Here is a 19,742-nt window from a genome sequence, read left to right on the forward strand (position 1 = left end):
ACAATAAAAGGCCACTCTAAAATGTGCAGTTTTGTCATACAACACAATGCCACAGATGTTTTGAGGGAGAGTGCAATTGGCATGCTTCAGGAGCATCCACTAGGGCAATTGGCATGCTTCAGGAGCATCCACTAGGGCAATTGGCATGCTTCAGGAGCATCCACTAGGGCAATTGGCATGCTTCAGGAGCATCCACTAGGGCAATTGGCATGCTTCAGGAGCATCCACTAGGGCAATTGGCATGCTTCAGGAGCATCCACTAGGACAATTGGCATGCTTCAGGAGCATCCACTAGGGCAATTGGCAGATGATTGATTGTTTACTTCTCTACCATAAGGCGCAATGTCGTTTTAAAGAATTTGGCAGTATGTCCACCTGCCTCACGAACGCATACCACATGTAACCACGCCAGTCCAGGACCACCACATCCGGCTACTTCACCTGCGGGATCATATAAGACCAGCCACTCGGAGGGCTGATGAAAATGTGGGTTTGTACAAACTGTCAGAAATCATCTCAGGGAAGTTAATCTGCGTGCTCGTCGAACTCACCAGGGTCGTGACCTGACTGCAGTTCGGCGTTGTAACTGTAGTGGGCAAATGCTCACCTTCGATGGCCAATGGAATGCTGGAGAAGTGTGCTCTTCACGGATGAATCCTGGCTTCAACTGTACCAGGCAGATGGCAGACAGCGTGTTTAGCATTGTGTGGATGAGAGGTTTGCTGATGTCAACATTGTGAACAGAGTGTCCCATGGTGGCGGTGTGGTTATGGTATATGCAGGAATAAGCTACGGACAATGAATACGATAGAATTGTATTGATGGTGATTTGAATGCACAGAGATACAGTGACGAGATCCTCAGGCACATTGTCGTGCCATTCATCCGCCGCCATCACGTTTTATCATGATAATCCATGGTTCCATGTCACAACAATCTTTACACAACTCCTGCAGGCTGAAAATGTCCCAGTTCTCCCATGGGCTGCATACTCACCAGACATGTCACCCATTGAGCATGTTTGGGATGCTCTGGATCGACATGTACGACAGCGTGTTCCAGTTCCCGCCAATATCCAGCAACATTCCACAGGCCACAATCAACAGCCTGATCAGCTCTATGTGAAGGAGATGTGTCCCGCTGCATTAAGCAAAGGGTGGTCACACCAGATACTGACTGGTTCTGTGATTCACGCCCCTACCTTTTTTTGTAAGGTATCTGTATTCCCAGTCATGTGAAATCCATAGATTTAGGGCCTAGTGAATTATTAAAATTGACTGATTTCCTTATATGAACTGTAACTAAAATCTTTGAAATTGTTGCATGTTGAGTTATATTTTTGTTCAGTGTACAAAGGTGCATATTGGACAGTTTGATTGAGAGGACTCTATACCTTTAGCCTGGGTGGCCTCTGTTCCAGTTTAATAATTATATAGGTCAAGGTGGCAAAAAGGTCAGGAATATCCTAATTAAGCAGAAATCACATCTACTGTAGATGTACTATTCCTCCCCCCCCAACTCTAAGACAGACACCAGACAGAGTTTCTGATGAGTAGATTCATATTGTACTTTTACATGATGCTTCAGTCATAAGGCCTCCTGATGTAAGGCTGTTGTTCTGGAACCATTTGGTTGGTTGGCATGACGATTGTGTCCCCCCCTCCCTCCGTTTCTGTGGTGACAGGTCAGTTGTCCTGGTTCTTCCTGGTGTTTTTGCCAAGGTTCCCAGGGCGATGCCAGACTTGGGCCATGATTCGCTCCTGCCGTGTAACAGCACTGAAGTCCAACTTCTTCAAGTGAGGCAGAGCCGCAATCACATACCCCCTACACACACACACACACACACACACACACACACACACACACAGAGGGGTTCTTATAACTGGGTGTTTGTCCAGGTACACAAACTTCAGGTTTTTTTTTTTACCATAAGGCTCCAGGGCTGAACACATACATACACTGTAAACCAGTAGTCATTTAGCACTGAGCAGAGAGGGAGAATGCTCAAAACTCCGTAGGATTTGGCCGTGTTGCTATGCAGACAGGCAGAGAGCTGGTGTGTAACAGGATATCTCTGCTCATTTGATGCACCAGTCAGAATGCTACACAGCTGCAACTCTAACCCAGCACCTATTACACACAGGGCTCAGAGCCACATAGCCCTCTGCGAACAGACAGCATTCAGACAGAATTCAGACAGCACATTGAGATCACACTAAGAGTATGAGTGGAATAAACAACCCCTGTAACCCATCCCACCCCCCCATCTGGGGCTAAGGGGAGGCACATTGGTGCCGGCCTGTATATGTGTGTGTGGATGAGTTTACTGTGTGTATGTGTAGGTTTAGCAGCTGTCCTCACCTTTCTCATTTAATCCCTGTGATGCTAAGTGTGTGTGTACCTGTTGCTCCCCTCATTCTCCATGGTGTTGCCGTGCAGGGTCAGTGTATGTAGGAAGGGCAGGGCACCCAGCTTATCCACCTCTGAAAGGTTACAGATGCTGTTACCATGGAGATACAACACCCGCAGTTCCTTCAGCTCCACCAGGACCTGGGACACAAAGTTCACACACACACACACACACACACACACACACACACACACACACACACACACACACACACACACACACACACACACACACACACACACACACACACACACACACAGGGTTTAGAGTGATCACTGCTAATGTACTAGAGCCCTTCATTTGACCCCCCTGCCAGGCTGTGGCTGTTCAGGGAGACAGTAGACTTGTCTCAAATGACACAATATCCCCTATATAGTGCACTACTTTTGACCAGAGCCACTGTATGTACGTGACTACGTGGACTCAACTCACTGGGTCTATGTGTGAGATGTCGTTGAAGGACAGGTCGACCCAGGCGAGCTGTGAGGGCTCTGAGAGGAAGGCTGAGACCATATCATTGAAGCCACTCAAGTCTGTGATGATGTTATTGTTGAGACGCAGCGAGCGGCTGCAGAACTTCTTCTCTGCATTTCGCTTCAGTGGCCGCAAGCCCTGATTTGGCTCCTCCGTCAGAGCGTCTGAGAGAGAAAGAGAGAGAAGTTGTGTGAGAGGACTTAGAGGTGGCATTGAGAATAGGAAAGGAAGCCACGACTATTGAGACACAGGCACAGGAGGGTAGAGAGCAGTGGAGGCTGCTGAGGGGAGGACGGCTCATAATAATAGCTGGAATGGAGTCAATGGAAGAGTATCAAACAAATCAGATGTGGTTTCCATGTGGTTGATACCATTCCATTGACTCGATTCCAGCCATTAATATGATCCGTCCTCCTCTCAGCAACCTCCACCGGTAAAAAAAAAGTGTTGAGGAAGAAGTAGAAAGCTCTGAATTGCATCTCAATAGTGGAATCCTTTCCTTCATCCGCATTAATAGTCATGTGAAATAACCTGCTGGTTTACCTGTCATTGAGCTGAGGCATTTGAATGATAAATCCACAGGAGCGCCATACATTTTACAGCCTTTTGGCTAACCTGTATGATAATAAATATAATATTTAAATGAATCCAGCTAATTGAAAAGAGGATTACTGCATCATCTTTGCACTTAGCCTAGCTATTTTGTCCATGCTAACGTTAACGTTCCTACTAAGTTAGCTACAACTCAAACAACGTCTATTCACTTGACTTCATCTCTGTTCAAGGCATACAAAATAAAAATGACATAGCTACATTTCTAGATTTCTATAACTAGTTTTCTGCCTACAATGAATTAAACATAATTTAGCTATTTTACCCATAAAAACCCACACACATGTGCAAGACACTTGTTTGTATTTTCATCACAATGAGCGAGAACTACACTACCAACAGTCGGTTTCCAAGGAGACGAGTCTTCGGAATGTGGGAATTGTAGTTTAAATATTTCATTAAACGTATTTATTTTATTTATTAAATTGTACATTGTTGCAGAAAACCCATTTAATAATGTTCAGAAATGTTCCCTTACAATAGAATAGTGTATACGTTTGAATAATTACTATTAATGTTTTATTCAAAAGAAATTATGAACTGAAAACTACATTACATTTTTATTCGTTCACAAAATGGCGAGTTCTGCACATATAACCAATTGGCGTCTCGCAGCCCTGAATGCCTCCAATAGGAAGGCTTGATAATCACCAGCGCCGAAATTTGAAAGAGTATACTTCTTAGCACTTCAAAAGTAGACCTGGTGTTCGAAACAAAGTTATTTTGGTAAGCGGGTGCTACCTAGATTTTGGTATTTTCGATACGGAATTTATAAATGTTTTCTACCAATAGCTAGCTAATTGCAAAGGTAAGACATACTTCTACTCGTTAATAGTTGTTTAATTAATAAGCTACTGTAACGTTTAGTTTGCTAGTCTCACTGACTGTTAGCTAGTAGCTAACGTTAGCACTGGGAGTAACGTTAGCTCGCTAGCCGTTAGGGAGTAACCAGAAATTCCTTTCTTTAAGTACCATTTATAGCTGTCGAGTAGCTAGCTAACGTTCGCTATTACCCAGATATCTTTTTGAGATTCCTTTCTCTAAGTAACAATTGACTTTATATTTATGGAGCTAGTAACGTTAACTAAATAGCTACACTGTATACAGTATACAAATGTATGTTGACACCTTCAAATTAGAGGATTCGGCTATTTCAGCACACAGCCTGTAATTTCCATAGATTAACAGTGGCAGTAGAATGGCTTTACTGAACCGCTCAGTGACGTTCAATGTGGCACCCTCATAGGATGCAACATTTCCAACTGGTAAGTTCCTCAAATGTCTGCCCTGCTGGAGCTGCCCCGTCAATTGTAAGTGCTGTTATTATGACGTGGAAACATCTGGGTGCAACAATGTCTCGGCTGCGAAGTGGTAGGCCACACAAGCTCACAGAACGTGAGTGCTGAAGCTCGTAACACATCAAAGTCAACTGTCCTCGTTTGCAACATGCACTGATGAGTTACAAACTGCCTCTGGAAGCAAGGTCAGAACAACAACTGTTCGCCGTGAGCTTCATGAAATGGGTTTCCATGGCTGAGCAGCTGCACAAAAGCCTAAGATCGCCATGCCAAGTGTCGTCTGGAGTGGTGTAAAGCTTGCCGCAGTGGAAAAGAGTTCTCTGGAGTGATGAATCACGCTTTACCATCTGGCAGTCCGACGGATGAATCTGTGTTTGGTGGATACCAGGAGAATGCTACCTGCCCCAATGCATAGTGCCAACTGTAAAGTTTGGTGGAGGAGGACTAATGCTCTGGGGCTGTTTTTCATGTTTCGGCCAAGGCCCCATTAGTTCCAGTAAATGGACATCTTAATGCTACAGCCTACAATGCCATTCTCGATGATTCTGTGCTTCCAACTTTTGGCAACAAGGCCTTTTCCTGTTTCAGCATGACAACACCCCCATGCACAAAGCGAGGTCCATACAGAAATGGTTTTGTCGAGATCGGTGTGGAAAAACTTTGCAGCCATCTCCTCTCCTGTTATGACAGCCAAGGGGGGACCAACTCCATAATATTAATGCCCATGATTTTAGAATAAGCTGTTTGCCGTGCAGGTGTCCACATACTTTTGGTCAGGTAGTGTAGTTGGAGTTGCTTATAGCTTATGATAGCAAGCTAGCTTCTTAGACTGAGCGTTCTTGTTTCTTCCATACAGTGGAATGATTGATACTAATGTCTGTCTGTTTTCCATTGTCTAGTGAGCAGCAAAGATGGTGCTTCACCTTGATAAAGAGCATGCACTGTTGGAATGGGTAAGTGCTTTGTTTTCTGTGGTCGTAACCAAAATAAGCTCTAAGTACTTAGTTATGTATGCCTTGCTAAATTGAATACATATTTTTTTCCGTCACTAGGTTAACCACCTGAATGTGGACCTCCCGGTGCGGCGCATCAAGGATTTACAGGATGGCGTTTTGTTGTTGAAGCTCGTCTATAAACTGTGAGTAAAAACAATGTTCCGTAATAGCTTAGAACCATAGATATTTGTCCTCGTCTGGATTTCGCTGACTTGGTAGTTTACTTCTTGTGTTGATCATTGACGTTTGTGATTCTGACAGTAGAAAGGAAGAGCCCGCTAAGTCCTATTTGGACCAGCATGTCCAGGAGAGGCTGAAAGTGGTCTCTGACTTCCTGCAAGGTGAGTCACACTCACTAGTCATGGGGGAGGTGTTGTTTTCCCCCACAGACACATGGCTAACAGTCCTGCCGTTGTGTTTTTCCAGGTGACTGTAGGTGCAGCACAGAACGGGGAGCTCTCATCTCCTGGGACAACATCAGCAATGGCCTAAACCTGGAGGTGGAGTTATCCAAGGTATCAGGTTCATACAACTGGGTTTTATTCACTGACCAAATGTATACTTGGGCTTGAGATCACATCATGAATTGATGGATAGAATGCTCAGAGGCCACTGCATTGTGTTCAGCTCTACACTTGACCCAACTCTCTCTTAAAGGAAAGTGTATTGGTTACATGCATAGAATGACACAGTGAAATACTTAATTGCTCTCCTCAACATTTATCAAAAATAATTATGTAGTACAAGAATAAAACAAATAGTAATGTTTGGAAATGTATACACTGTAAGAATATACAGTATATAGACTATGAAATATGCTAAAGTGAGTTAATGATCCAGCCCACCTCTAACCCAGATCGCCTGGGTGGCCTGTTTTTATACTTGTGTTGTTCTCAGGTGCTTGTGCTCCTGTACTACCATAGTGTGATCAACAACCATGTTGACCTGAACCAACTGGAATACAAGTTTGAGGTAGGAGGGTCCTTGTGCTCTTAGTGGCATACCATGAACTTAAATTTTTCTTGTTGCCTGATAGCAGTGCAATTATGTGACTAACTTCTGTTTTTCTTCCCTAAGGTTGAGCTTGCCTCCATGCTCCGCTTTGTTTTGGACAATGAGAATAGCCTCTACTTGAGTGAGAACTTGGAGAAATATCTAAGGAAGAAGCGTAAGCCTTCACTCACATGTTTCAGGTTACGTTCAACAATTCACCTTATGGTTGCAGTACAGAAACACGCATACTCTTTTTCTCTCAGCCCTGTTCAGTTTCAACAGTGACATCTCCAGTACCTCCTCATCCTCCTTGTTCAACGATGAGGAGTCCCCGGTTTTCCGGCGCAGAAAGAACATCGGTTCAGTTCAGTTTCTGGACCTCCAAACTGTTGCGTCCTCGTCTGTCAGGTATTACTCTGTCCCTCCATGTCTCCTCTGTTAGTGCTCACTCGTTCCTCTTCTCGTATCCCACCTATGATATCCTAGCAACGGCCCTAGTGAGTTACTAGTCTAGAACAGCTGATGTTCTGTACGCTGGGTGGGAACACTGATCTGTGTGGGTAACCGGTGCCTTTTCCTGTTTTCTCCCACCCGCCTGTGCAGTTCTCCCCTGCAGGATGTGATGAACACTCCTCAGTTCCAGCTGAAGAAGCTGCAGAGGCAGCTGCGTCAGGAGAGAGACATGAGGGATGAGCTGGAGAAAGACTTGACCACCAGCGCCGCCACCCTCACCCATAGAGGTACCTACCTACCTGGCTCTGTCTAATTTTTTTAATAAGGATGTACCTGCTGTTTCTCCACTACTTCCTCTGGATTCTTACTGTTCTGGCTGAACTTGGGATATTGTTAATTATCAGGTATCCTATTGAATTATTCAATGATGCAGTCGAGGGTTTACACCAGATGTTATTGGAACGCTGACTGCGAGCAATGGGTGATTAAACTTGGTTGGAGCTTTCATTGTGCCCGTAGATTTCTTACTCTGATATTTAGAACCTAACACTGCTCTTTCACCCTCCTGTAGAGAGTCAGATCTGTCAGTTGCAGCACCGTATTGAGAAGCTGCTGAGGGAACAGGCTGAGCAGGAGCAGGAGCCCCGGGATGAGCTACAAGAACTGCACAGCAAGAACGAGGGGTAGGAAGGGAGAGGGAGGAGGGTCAAGGTCGTGCTGAGGTAATGCTAGGTGTGTGTGTGTGTAACTGCGTTCTCTCTATTAGGCTGCGGACTCGTCTCCATGAGGTGCTGAAGGAGTGCCAAGCGTTAAAGACTAACTCATCTCAGATGGAACGGAAGGTGGATAACCTGACAGAGGAGAATGGCACCCTTTCTGCCCAGGTGAAGGACTCTCCTTGTACGCTTCCTTCAAAGCCCAGTGCAGGCTGGAATTCCAGCCTGTTTTGGTGGGATGGAGTTTGGGCCTGATTGGTGACCTCACCAGATGGTAAAAGTTAATGGACCAATAACAACAGAGAGAGTTTCAAAACCTCTGCCAATAACAGCAAGTTTTCAGGTTGCATATCCCTCCCTATTAAGCTCATCCAATTAGACCCCTCACTCTGACCACTCCCAGACAGTCCTAGAAAAATGATTGCTTGAGAAATTGCTCTTTGCTAATGAGCTACTTTGGTTTATTTTTTGACAATTTTATTAGAAAAAAATAGTAACATTAATTAAGGTACTACATTTTTACCCAGAAAAGGCTTGATATTAAGATAAACATGGCCGCAGTTTAACCCTTTTAAACAAGTCATTTAAACCATACACAGCCTATAGTGATTTACTAACGGACAACTGTCTCATCGTTTGTGTGTGTGTCAGATGCGTGAAGTGATTGCTCGGTTGGCGAGTGCTGAGGCTGAGGTGGACAGGCTGACTGAGGCCCAGGACTCTGCTCAGGGGGAGTGGAGCAGCAGACACTGCCACATTCAGGCTGAACTCAACCAGGCCACTGCTCAGAAGGTGAGGCCTATAGAACAGGTCCCATATTCATAAAGATCAGTTTTGCCTTTTTACAACACAATGACTAAAAATTACTTGGACGGGGGGGCCTGCTTCTAGATCAGCACTCGGGAGACTCTTTATGACTAGAGGCCCAGATTATCTCAATTTGTGCTTTGCTCTTTTTACGTTTTCTTCTTTCTGTCTGTTAGGAGTGTCTGAATGAACAGATGCTGATCCTGCAGAGCAAGATCTCCTCTCTAGAGGACGAGCTGAGTAAAGCCAAAATGCAAGAAAAAGGAGAGGTTATGGGCCCTATCTTGGAGGTTAGCATTTACCCAGATACTTAAAGCTGGATCAATTGTCACAATGGTCAAGGGTGATATTACATCCACATTTTAGTTTCAGTGTTTTTAACCACACGTCCTTCCTTGTTTACCCCCACAGTGGGAGCAGCTGAAACAGGAGCTGGCTGATGCCACCCTCAGGCACGCAGAGTGTGAGTGCACCATCGCCCGTCTGAAGGGGGAGAAGGAGCAGGCTACCACCCTGCATGCCCAGGAGAGGGCCTCGCTACAGGCAGAGAGCCAGAGACTGCAGGTCCTGGTGACTGAGCTCCAGGAAGCCCTGAGTGCTCTGCGGGCTGACAGAGAGGCTCTGGAGCTGGCCTCCAAGGAGGAGAGGGAGTCCCTGACTGCCCAGCTCCACACCCTGACTGCTGAGGTGGCCAGCCTTACCCAGACTGTACAACAACGGGAGCAGGAGGTGAAGGCTCTGGGGGAGGAGGTGCAGCAGGAGTGCATTCAGAGAGGGGAGCTGAACCTGGCTATGGAGCGGCAGGAGAGGAAGGCCAGAGAGGAGATCCAGGAGCTGACCAGCCACGTGGACACCATGGGTGACTCTCTGAGGAGGGCTGAGGAGGAGGTGCAGGTCAGGGAGAAGCAGCTTACCAAGCAGCAGCAGGAGAGTGCTCTACAGAGGGAGGTCCTACAGGAGGAGATGGCTGCATCTGAGAAGGTGTTAAAAGAGCTGAAGGAGCAGGAGGAGGCCGTTAGAGAGGAGGCCACTCTACTGCACCAGGAGATAACGACACATGCTACGAACCTCTGCAGCCTGAGGCAGGAGCACACTGCTCTGCAGGAACAATTGGCTAGGCAGCAAGAGGAGATCTCCCTAGAAAAGGAGGCGCAGTCCGAAGCCCACAGGGAGAAGGAAGCGGTGAGGGAGGAGCTCTCTCGACTCCAGGAGGAGCTGAGGAGCCTGGGGGAACAGATGGCCCAGCTGGAGGAGGCTCAGAGGGAGAAGGAGTTTCTCCTCCTCCAGTCCACAGAGAACATAGAGATCCTCCAGACAGAGAGAGCCACAGCCTCGTCCCTCGCCGAAGCCAAAGACCTGGAGCTCAGCAGCCTGAGAGAGGAGGTGCGGGCCAGGGAGGAGCAGCTAGCCATGCAACAAGAGGAGTACCGCTTACAGCAGGAGGAGCTACGGGAGGAGCTTGCCGCTCAGGAAAATGAAATCAATAACATGAGAGAGCGGCTCGCTGGCCTGATGGACCAGATCTCTCTGCTGAAGGAGTTGTGTCAGGAGGGCAAAAACATGGAGGCCCTGAGAGAAGAGCACACTGCCCAGCTGGAGCAGCTGCGGATAGTGAAGGAGCAGGTCGAAGAGGTCCAGGAGAGGAATGAGGAGACCTCGGCAGCTCTCAGGGAGAAGGAGTCGTCTCTCAGGGAGAAGGAGGAGAGCCTCCGGAGGCTGGAGGAGGAGCTACAGTCCACCACCTCTCTGGCCTCCCAGAGACGACAGGAAGAACTGACCTCACTCAAGGAGGAAGTCATCTCGCAGCAGGAGGAGGTGGAGAGGAGGCGTGCCGCAGAGGCCCTGTCAGTTGAGGAGGCAAGGCAGTTGGCTAGGGAACAGGAGTCTAAACGTATGGAACTGGAGGAGAGCGTGTCAGCCCTACAGCAGCAGCTGGACTCAGCCATCCAGGACAATGATAGGAAGAGACAGAAGTGTGAGAGGCTGGAGCAGGACCTGGAGCACAGAGGAACACTGGTGGAAGAGCTGAGGCAGCAGGAGGATAGCGCCAGACTGGAGGCCACTCGACTCCGCCAGGAGATCTCTACACATGTCAGCCATCTGGAGGCCGTGCAGAGGGGGAAGGAGGAGCTAGCCAGGCAGCAGGAGGAGCTGAGAGGGGAGGTGTCCCTTCATCAGCAGAGAGCTTCAGAGCTCCAGAAGAGCCTGGAGGTGCAGGAGGTTGCTATGAGAGTGTTAAAGGAGCAGACTGAGAGCACCAGAGAGGAGGCCACTGTGAAGATGGAGGCCATACAGGCTCAGCTGGAGGTAGTGTCTTCTCTGGCTGCAGCTAAAGACCTGCAGCTCAGCACTCTGAGAGACGAGGCCACTGCCTTACAGGAGCAGCTAGGTAAGAGAGAGCAGGAGATCTCCCTTCAGAAGGAGGTGCTGCAGGAGGCCCACATGGAGAAGGAGTCAGTGGAAGTACTGAGAGAGGAGCTGGCCAGGCAACAGGAGGAGCTGAGAGAGGAGTTAATCCGCCAGCAGCAGCGAGCTCAGTCCTTAGAACAGAGCCTGGAGGAGCAGCAGGAGGCCCTGAAAGAGCTGACCGTAAAGGAGGAGCGAGCCAGAGAGGAGGCCACTCTGAAGATGGTGGCCCTCCAAGCAGCTAAGGACTTGGAGCTCAGCACCCTGAGACAGGAGGCTACACAACTCCGCCAGGAGATCTCCACACATGTCAGCCGTCTGGAGGAGGTGCAGAGGGGGAAGGAGGAGCAGGAGGGAAACGCAAGAGAGGAGGCCACTGTGAAGATGGAGGCCCTACAGGCTCAGCTGGAGGTAGTGTTGTCTCTGGCTGCAGCTAAAGACCTGCAGCTCAGCACTCTGAGAGACGAGGCCTCTCTACTCTGCCAGGAGAACGCCAAACGGGCAGCTGATCTAAAGGACGTGCAGTCAGAGAAGATTCGGATGGAGAGCCTGTTGAGCGAGGAGCACAGAGCCTTACAGGCGGAGCTGGCCAAGGAGCAGGAGGAGCTGAGGGGAGAGGTGTCCCTCCACCAGCAGAGAGCTGCAGAGCTCCAGCAGAGCCTGGAGGAGAAGCAGGAGGCCCTTAGAGAGCTGAAGGAGCAGCTTGTCCAGCAGCAGGAGGACAGCTCCCTACAGAAGGTCTTGCAGGAGGCCCAGGCTGCAGCTCTCCAGGAGGAGGCGGTAGACGCTCTGAGGGGGGAGATGACCCTCCACCAGCAGAGAGCTGCAGAGCTCCAGCAGAGCCTGGAGCACCAGGAGGCTACCCTGAGGGAGCAGGAGGCGAAGAGCACAGAGGATGCCACTCTGAAGATGGAGGCCCTCCAAGCAGCTAAAGACCTGCAGCTCAGCACTCTGACAGAGAAGGCCACTACCTTACAGCAGCAGCTAGCTAAGAGGGAGCAGGAGATCTCCCTTCAGAAGGAGGTGCTGCAGGAGGCCCACATAGAGAAGGAGTCAGTGGAGGCACTTAGAGAGGAGCTGGCCAGGCAACAGGAGGAGTTAATCCACCAGCAGCAGAGAGCTCAGTCCTTAGAACAGAGCCTGGAGGAGCAGCAGGAGGCCCTGAAAGAGCTGACCGTGAAGGAGGAGAGAGCCAGAGAGGAGGCCACTCTGAAGATGGTGGCCCTCCAAGCAGCTAAGGACTTGGAGCTCAGCACCCTGAGACAGGAGGCTACACAACTCCGCCAGGAGATCTCCACACATGTCAGCCGTCTGGAGGAGGTGCAGAGGGGGAAGGAGAAGCAGGAGGGAAACGCAAGAGAGGAGACGACTGTGAAGATGGAGGCCCTACAGGCTCAGCTGGCGGTAGTGTCTTCTCTGGCTACAGCTAAAGACCTGCAGCTCAGCACTCTGAGAGACGAGGCCACTGCCTTACAGGAGCAGCTAGGTAAGAGAGAGCAGGAGATCTCCCTTCAGAAGGAGGTGCTGCAGGAGGCCCACATGGAGAAGGAGTCAGTGGAAGTACTGAGAGAGGAGCTGGCCAGGCAACAGGAGGAGCTGAGAGAGGAGTTAATCCGCCAGCAGCAGCGAGCTCAGTCCTTAGAACAGAGCCTGGAGGAGCAGCAGGAGGCCCTGAAAGAGCTGACCGTAAAGGAGGAGCGAGCCAGAGAGGAGGCCACTCTGAAGATGGTGGCCCTCCAAGCAGCTAAGGACTTGGAGCTCAGCACCCTGAGACAGGAGGCTACACAACTCCGCCAGGAGATCTCCACACATGTCAGCCGTCTGGAGGAGGTGCAGAGCGAGGGCCCCCTGAGAGAGGAGCACACTGCCTTACAGGTGCAGCTGGCCAAGCAGCAGGAGGAAAACTCCCTACAGAAGGGACTGCTGCAGGAGGTGCAGGCCACAGTCCTCCAAGAGAGGGAGGCCAAGGAGATACTGAGAGGGGAGGTGTCCCTCCACCAGCAGAGCCTGGAGCGCCAGGAGGCTGTCCTGAGGGAGGATCTAGCCAGGCAGAAGGAGGAAGGGCAGGCAGCAGGCCAGGTGCAGAAGGAGTTGATGGAGCAGTTCTCTGTGCTCCAGCAAGAGAAGGAGGCTCTGTTAACCCGGGCCTTCCAGGCAGAGCAGAACCAGAGCGCGCTGGAAAGGAGCATGGCTGAGCTGCGAGCCCAGGCAAAGAGCACAGAAAGTGGCCAGAGACAACAGCTGGATGCCCTGCTCCTGGAGAAGGAGAGGCTGACTGAGGGTAACCAGGTCCTGGAGATGAAAAGTAGCGCAGCCCAGAGGCTGGAGGCTGTACTGCAGGAGGAACTGGCCTTGCTGAGAGAACAGATGGAGGGAACAGAGTGGGAGAAGCAGGTCAGAGATCTACGGGAACAACTTGCTGCCAACACTGAGGTAGTGGAACACTACAAAACACAGGTGAGTCTGACCAGTAAACTCACAACCACATAACACATCTCTGAGCTAACACACACCTCACCCTGGCAGTGGATAGAATTATTCAGGTTTGTCTTGGAGGTTGAGGTGTGGTATATTTTTGTTCCCAGGTTGAGAAGGCCAAGAGCCACTACTCGGGGAAGAAGCAGCAGCTTGTGGAGTCTCAGGAGCAGGTGACTGAGCTGCAGCGCAGCCTAGAGGTCAGAGAGCATGAGGTCAACGCTGTTACCACAGAGCTGAAGCTGCTGCAGAAGGAGCTGAAGAAGGCCAGGAGCAAAGAGAAGAGCCTCGGCTCCAAGATCAACACTCTGGAAGCACAGGTATACCTCTCAATCAGGTTATATGATGCATTCTATCATACAGGATGTCAGCTTCATATTGACATGAAACTAACATTATCTGTGTGTGTTTTACAGCTTGCGTTTGCTGATCGTCACCTTCGGGAGCAGAGCCAGGTTCGACCTGAGAGGGGACCAGGCAGGATTGAGAAGATGAGAGGGGGTAGAGAGAGTGTCTTCCTGAAAGTAACCCAGAGCCAGACTCACCAGGAGATCAGTGGGGACAGCCTGGACCTGAGCCTGGACGACTCCCTCAACACTACCACGTAACTCACCTTCTCTTCCGTCACCATCTCCTCTGAGCTTGACTTGCAGCTAGGTGACTGGTATACATCTCCCTCTCTCCCTGCCCTGTAGGAGGCCAATGGAGCCTGACGAGTCCAGTACTCCCCTGGTGCGTAGCTCGGAGCGCGTAGCTGCTAAACGTCGTGCTCTGGGAGGGGACTCACTGGAGACCCTCTACTTCACCCCCATGAATAACCGTCAGATCAACCGGTAGGTTTAGAACGTGTGTTCGGCACCACTAGTTTAACTGCTACTCTAAAGAAGTTCATCAGGGTTATTCTCCCCAGGACCAGTACCACTAGTTTAACTGCTACTATAAAGAAGTTCATCAGGGTTATTCTCCCCAGGACCAGTACCACTAGTTTAACTGCTACTATAAAGAAGTTCATCAGGGTTATTCTCCCCAGGACCAGTACCACTAGTTTAACTGCTACTATAAAGAAGTTCATCAGGGTTATTCTCCCCAGGACCAGTACCACTAGTTTAACTGCTACTATAAAGAAGTTCATCAGGGTTATTCTCCCCAGGACCAGTACCACTAGTTTAACTGCTACTATAAAGAAGTTCATCAGGGTTATTCTCCCCAGGACCAGTACCACTAGTTTAACTGCTACTATAAAGAAGTTCATCAGGGTTATTCATCAGGGTTATTCTCCCCAGGACCAGTACCACTAGTTTAACTGCTACTATAAAGAAGTTCATCAGGGTTATTCTCCCCAGGACCAGTACCACTAGTTTAACTGCTACTATAAAGAAGTTCATCAGGGTTATTCTCCCCAGGACCAGTACCACTAGTTTAACTGCTACTATAAAGAAGTTCATCAGGGTTATTCTCCCCAGGACCAGTACCACTAGTTTAACTGCTACTATAAAGAAGTTCATCAGGGTTATTCTCCCCAGGACCAGTACCACTAGTTTAACTGCTACTATAAAGAAGTTCATCAGGGTTATTCTCCCCAGGACCAGTACCACTAGTTTAACTGCTACTATAAAGAAGTTCATCAGGGTTATTCTCCCCAGGACCAGTACCACTAGTTTAACTGCTACTATAAAGAAGTTCATCAGGGCTCTTCTCCCCAGGACCAGTACTGAGCGCCGGCTGGAGAGCAGCATCACATCCCTGGGAGAGCTGGCTCTGGACTCAGCCAGGAAGAGACCACCCACCTCCTCAGCTAGACGCCGAAGGACCACCCAGGTCATCAACATCACCATGAGCAAGGTGGAGGGAGCACTGGGACACCTCTCACTGCACGTTCTCTCTCTCTCTCACGTTCTCTCTCTCTCACGTTCTCTCTCTCTCACGTTCTCTCTCTCTCACGTTCTCACTTCTCGCGCTCACTCACTACTCTCACCTCTCTCACTTCTCTCTCTCGCTACATTCTTGGGAGCACCCTGTATCACTTTTTGGTTTTCAACTCGCATCTAGCGGTCTTTTAGGTTTGTTGACCTGCTGAGGAAGACTGAATTGCAGCAGAGTGAGTGGGATGGTTGACTTCTCCTCTCTCCCCCCATACAGACGACCCCTGGTCGCAGAGGAGCAGGAGAGGATAGTGACAACGAGACGTTCTACAGCCTGGCCTCCGTCCACTCCCATCCCAACATCACCAGAAGAACACACACTGCACGACCTGTCTCCATGGAGATCTTCCACACACCCGGAAAACCTGCCGTTGCCTTGAGCGATCAGCTCCTCAGTCTCCCTGGTTACCGTCGAAGCACCATCCACGTTGCAGCTCCACAGAGTACGAACCGTTTACACACATTCTACAACGAGCCCCTTGTCCTCAGCCGGCGACACTTCTCCATTGCCTTCCACATGTTCAAGGAGGCACCAAGAGGTTGATTGGCCCAGAGTTTGTACTACAGTATGTTTATGTTCTGCACGTTGTGTAGGTACGGGCCAGTTCTGTGTAGGGGCAGAGAATGAGCCTGACCATGCTGCTGATGACTGGCTACGCATCGCTGAGCTGCAGGCCAGAAACCAGTCCTGTCTGCCTCACCTAAAGAGCAGCTATCCTCTGGAGTCCAGGGTACACTGTTACTCACTCTCCATCTAGCCATCTGTCACTTTCTCAAAAGCTGTTTTGCTTGTAATCATCCAATCTCCAAACCCTGCCTCCTCCCCCTTGCAGCCCAGCCTGGGACCGTCCTTTGAGTTCACCGACGATGACCTGCGCATGGGCGACCCCACGGAGACCATCCGTAGAGCCTCTGTGATGCCCGGACAGATTCAGGAGTCTCTGTCATCCCACCGGCTCTCACTCCACCCGGGACCGGCCGACAGCACCACGGCCACCAGGCCAGCCTACGGCTCTCACCGCCTCTCACTGATGCCCCCCAAACCTAAAGCCAGCAGCACCCTGAACCACCAGAACACGCACAACCTCAGGGGGAGCAACCTGTCACTCAAACGCTCAGCCAAAGACCAGGAACCAGACACACCTGAGGTGAGGGTGGAGGGGAGGTGAGGGTGTAGATGTTAATGTTGGGGTTCAATCATTAACCTGTTTGTTTAATTCTACATTTACTGAATTCTCTTTTCTCAGGCTAAGAGGATGGCAACCAGCTGTTTCCCGCGCCCTCTTACCCCTAAAGGAGGTCGTTTTGGCTCATCCAACAACCGCCAGCCTCTTAGCCCTGTGAGTCTCTCTCTTCCTCTGGACTATAAAATGTGGTTTGTTTTCTTAGCAGCAATGGTTGTTAGCATACTCCAAACAGTAGGCCTAAAATATCCACCCATCCTCTCTGTCAGGCTGAGCGGAGACAGTCCATGGTGTTCTCCATTGACAACACGCCTCGTAAGGCAGCTTCCAAGAGCGGCTTCCTACAGAGAGGCATGAATAAGATTCGCAGCTCCACCCGTAAATCCCCAGGGAACAAAAGCTCCCGTGTCCCGCAATCCGGAGATGGGAAGTCTCCCCGCAGTGGAGCCGGGATTGTGAAGTCCCCTCAGCCGGGAGGGAAGGCACAGAGGAAGTCCCCTCAGCCGGGAGGGAAGGCACAGAGGAAGTCCCCACGGACCAACAGCAGCAAGTCTCCAAAGAACCCCACCAGCGCACGCAAGGTGAGAACCACTTCCTTTCTCCAGACAAGCGGCATATGATCATATGCATAGGAGATGATTTCTAGCCACATTGGACATGCTGTTTAACCCCCCACCACCCCGTATCAGACCATGTGTCTAACTACAGCGGTACGGTGTGTGTTTAGGAACCTGAGGTGTTGGTTGGAAAGCCCATTCATCTGAGCAGGTTTTCTATCATTTCTGTTTCACTCAGCTGCTTCGTTAACACTGGGCTGTGCTGCAGGGGGGTGTCTGTCTGGGGGGGTGTGTGTCTGTCTGTCTGGGGGGGGTGGGTGCTGGTATTATTCATATCACCGGATCGTCCCTTGGGGTTACGGTGTTAGTTTGTGGTGACGTGTTTTCTAAATTCCCTGTTTGCTACATTACACCTGACTGTCTGCAGGACTCGTCGGCTCATTTCGTCAATGCAGACCTGCTATTCACTTAGGTGTCTGGGTGATTATCCAGTGTGTTCCTCTCTTCTCCCTAATAAAACATGTGTTTTTCCCCTCTCTCTCTCCACAGATGAACTTCAGGAGAAAGATGTGAATGAACATCTGATCGCCCTAAACACTTAACCTAAACACTTTTTTTTACATAATCTCCCAAGAACAATCGTTTTTATGTGCAATAAATACAAGTATACTTTCACCAGAGGTTATATTATATTTACTTAGTGCTATTTGGGGTTTTAATAATTTGGTTTCTTTTGAGATTTAAAATCTCAATCTAATATTTAATTTGACCTCCTAATGATGTAATTGTATTAGTTAAGCCCTGTTCAATGGGGTGGTGAGGTATCCAATACTGTTCTAGGTCACCTACTGTACGTGTATACCTGGTACACTGAATCATGATGATGATGATGATGATGATGATGCATTACGCTTGGACTTTGTCATCTCATCTTTGGCTTTTTAAAGCCCCCCCCACCCTTTTAGCTTTAAAACCTTTTTGTATCATATATATATATATATATAATAATATATATATATATATATACACACACACACACACACACACACACATGTATTGTCTTTCAAATAAAACGTATAAAACAATCTAGCAAATATTTTGAAAGGTGAAGTTTTGTGAAGGGAATTCCACCTTTTACCTTATGGCAGTGCGACTTAATCCAAAATAACAGTCTGGATTTAATGCTCAGAAATTCCATAGAGAAAGATTTCCATTCTCAAATACTACACAGTCATTAATTTGTGAGTAGGGGATTCGACTGTATAGTTTGGGATTATTTTCAAAGGCGTTTGATTAAATTCTGTCCAGAAAGTCAACCTGCCAGTGTCTTAATTTGGTCTGTTATACAATCTGAAGGTTACAAGTACCACCAGGCCATAGTCAGCCTACCTACCTACTTCAACCCCCTGCCACTTCATTCATTTCACCGACAGAATCTCTTCCCAGTCACAGGAGACTTGTGATTTGAGCCTGTTAGTGGACCCGAAATGGACTGGTGAGATGAGTGGACCAGTATCACTGTTGGGCCCCTGGAAAACAAGTGTTTGAACGATTTTACAGTCCGATGAATGAGTCCGTGTGTTATCATGTTTCAACAATAAATGAGTCATTGGAGCTATTTTCCCTTTGGTCATCTTAATGTAAAGTTTTAATTTGTTGTGACCCCAGGCTGCTAGAGAAACATGTACATCTGGTTACAGCTGGAGGCTGTTAGAGAAATGGGTACATCTGGTTACAGCTGGAGGCTGTTAGCTACCTGGTTAGAGAAATGGGTACATCTGGTTACAGCTGGAGGCTGTTAGCTACCTGGTTAGAGAAATGGGTACATCTGGTTACAGCTGGAGGCTGCTAGAGAAACATGTACATCTGGTTACAGCTAGAGGCTGTTAGCAGACTTTCATAACTGGCCTTTCCAGGTCCAACTGTCATTTTGGGAAACCAACCACAGCCTACGCAATTAGTAATACACCTTTAGAGAAGAGTGAATCAGTTTTATTTTCTGTCAGGATCCTGCAGGGGAGCTGGAACCAGGTGAGGCCTCCCTCCAGTTATGACTTCTGTGTAGAAGAGGACGAGAACATCAGAGGCTCAGAGCTTTTCTGGGAAACTGGAACTACACAACTCCAAATCAAATGTATAAAGTCCTTACATCAGCTGATATCTCAAAGTGCTCTACAGAAACACAGCCTAAAAACCCAAACAGCAAGCAATGCAGGTGTAGAGGTACGGTGGCTAGGAAAAACTCCCTAGAAAGGCCAGAACCTAGGAAGAAACCTTGAGAGGAACCAGGCTCTGAGGGGAGGCAAGTCCTCTTCTGGCTGTGCAACACAACTCTTCACCACTCACACTATGATATCACTGGGTATTACACACATACTGGCTACATAGCTGATGCCTGCTGGACTGTTAATTTATCACGGTATTCCACTTTGTTAATTTT

At 48.9% G+C, this 19,742-nt stretch overlaps 2 protein-coding genes across 8 annotated transcripts; one reads left to right on the top strand and one right to left on the bottom strand.

Annotated features, from left to right (window-relative positions):
- Window positions 1–1,390: 1,390 nt before the first annotated feature.
- On the bottom strand, window positions 1,391–3,842 carry lrrc51 (leucine rich repeat containing 51). 2 transcript variants are annotated; one of them, XM_035788339.2, is made up of 5 exons: window positions 3,780–3,842; window positions 3,428–3,499; window positions 2,843–3,048; window positions 2,402–2,550; window positions 1,391–1,824 (listed from the first exon to the last, which is right to left on the bottom strand). In XM_035788339.2, exons 2-5 carry the CDS (start codon window positions 3,477–3,479, stop codon window positions 1,686–1,688), a joined length of 546 nt encoding a protein of 181 aa, XP_035644232.1. In that variant the 5' UTR covers window positions 3,480–3,499; window positions 3,780–3,842; the 3' UTR covers window positions 1,391–1,685. The 2 variants fall into 2 exon arrangements, with proteins under 2 accessions (XP_035644232.1, XP_035644222.1); XM_035788329.2 differs by having other exon boundaries at window positions 3,762–3,841.
- A 285-nt stretch (window positions 3,843–4,127) lies between these two features.
- On the top strand, window positions 4,128–18,916 carry numa1 (nuclear mitotic apparatus protein 1). 6 transcript variants are annotated; one of them, XM_052502533.1, is made up of 26 exons: window positions 4,164–4,304; window positions 5,694–5,747; window positions 5,847–5,932; window positions 6,051–6,130; window positions 6,216–6,304; window positions 6,687–6,761; window positions 6,867–6,957; window positions 7,046–7,190; window positions 7,386–7,522; window positions 7,807–7,918; window positions 8,002–8,119; window positions 8,603–8,743; window positions 8,935–9,048; window positions 9,170–12,484; window positions 12,995–13,621; window positions 13,750–13,959; window positions 14,056–14,243; window positions 14,335–14,472; window positions 15,343–15,481; window positions 15,779–16,004; window positions 16,156–16,292; window positions 16,395–16,709; window positions 16,809–16,901; window positions 17,015–17,326; window positions 17,473–17,513; window positions 17,852–18,916. In XM_052502533.1, exons 2-26 carry the CDS (start codon window positions 5,706–5,708, stop codon window positions 17,853–17,855), a joined length of 6,975 nt encoding a protein of 2,324 aa, XP_052358493.1. In that variant the 5' UTR covers window positions 4,164–4,304; window positions 5,694–5,705; the 3' UTR covers window positions 17,856–18,916. The 6 variants fall into 6 exon arrangements, with proteins under 6 accessions (XP_052358315.1, XP_052358259.1, XP_052358434.1 ...); XM_052502355.1 differs by having other exon boundaries at window positions 4,128–4,222; window positions 9,170–13,621; XM_052502299.1 differs by having other exon boundaries at window positions 4,160–4,304; window positions 9,170–13,621.
- Window positions 18,917–19,742: the final 826 nt, after the last annotated feature.

Source organism: Oncorhynchus keta, chromosome 1 (genome assembly GCF_023373465.1).
Source record: "Oncorhynchus keta strain PuntledgeMale-10-30-2019 chromosome 1, Oket_V2, whole genome shotgun sequence".
Classification (NCBI taxonomy): domain Eukaryota; kingdom Metazoa; phylum Chordata; class Actinopteri; order Salmoniformes; family Salmonidae; genus Oncorhynchus; species Oncorhynchus keta.

What these genes read in the sequence shown, in the direction of transcription:
- numa1 (XM_052502355.1), top strand. Translation starts at nt 5,706, where the DNA reads ATGGTGCTTCACCTTGATAAAGAGCATGCACTGTTGGAATGG. An exon ending in CCACGTTGCAGCTCCACAGA is followed by an intron (nt 16,005 to 16,155) that starts GTACGAACCGTT and finishes CACGTTGTGTAG; the next exon opens with GTACGGGCCAGTTCTGTGTA. An exon ending in ACCCCACCAGCGCACGCAAG is followed by an intron (nt 17,327 to 17,472) that starts GTGAGAACCACT and finishes GTGTGTGTTTAG; the next exon opens with GAACCTGAGGTGTTGGTTGG.
- lrrc51 (XM_035788339.2), bottom strand. Translation starts at nt 3,479, where the DNA reads ATGTATGGCGCTCCTGTGGATTTATCATTCAAATGCCTCAGCTCAATG. An exon ending in ACATCTCACACATAGACCCA is followed by an intron (nt 2,551 to 2,842) that starts GTGAGTTGAGTC and finishes TTTGTGTCCCAG; the next exon opens with GTCCTGGTGGAGCTGAAGGA. An exon ending in GAGAATGAGGGGAGCAACAG is followed by an intron (nt 1,825 to 2,401) that starts GTACACACACAC and finishes GTGTGTGTGTAG; the next exon opens with GGGGTATGTGATTGCGGCTC.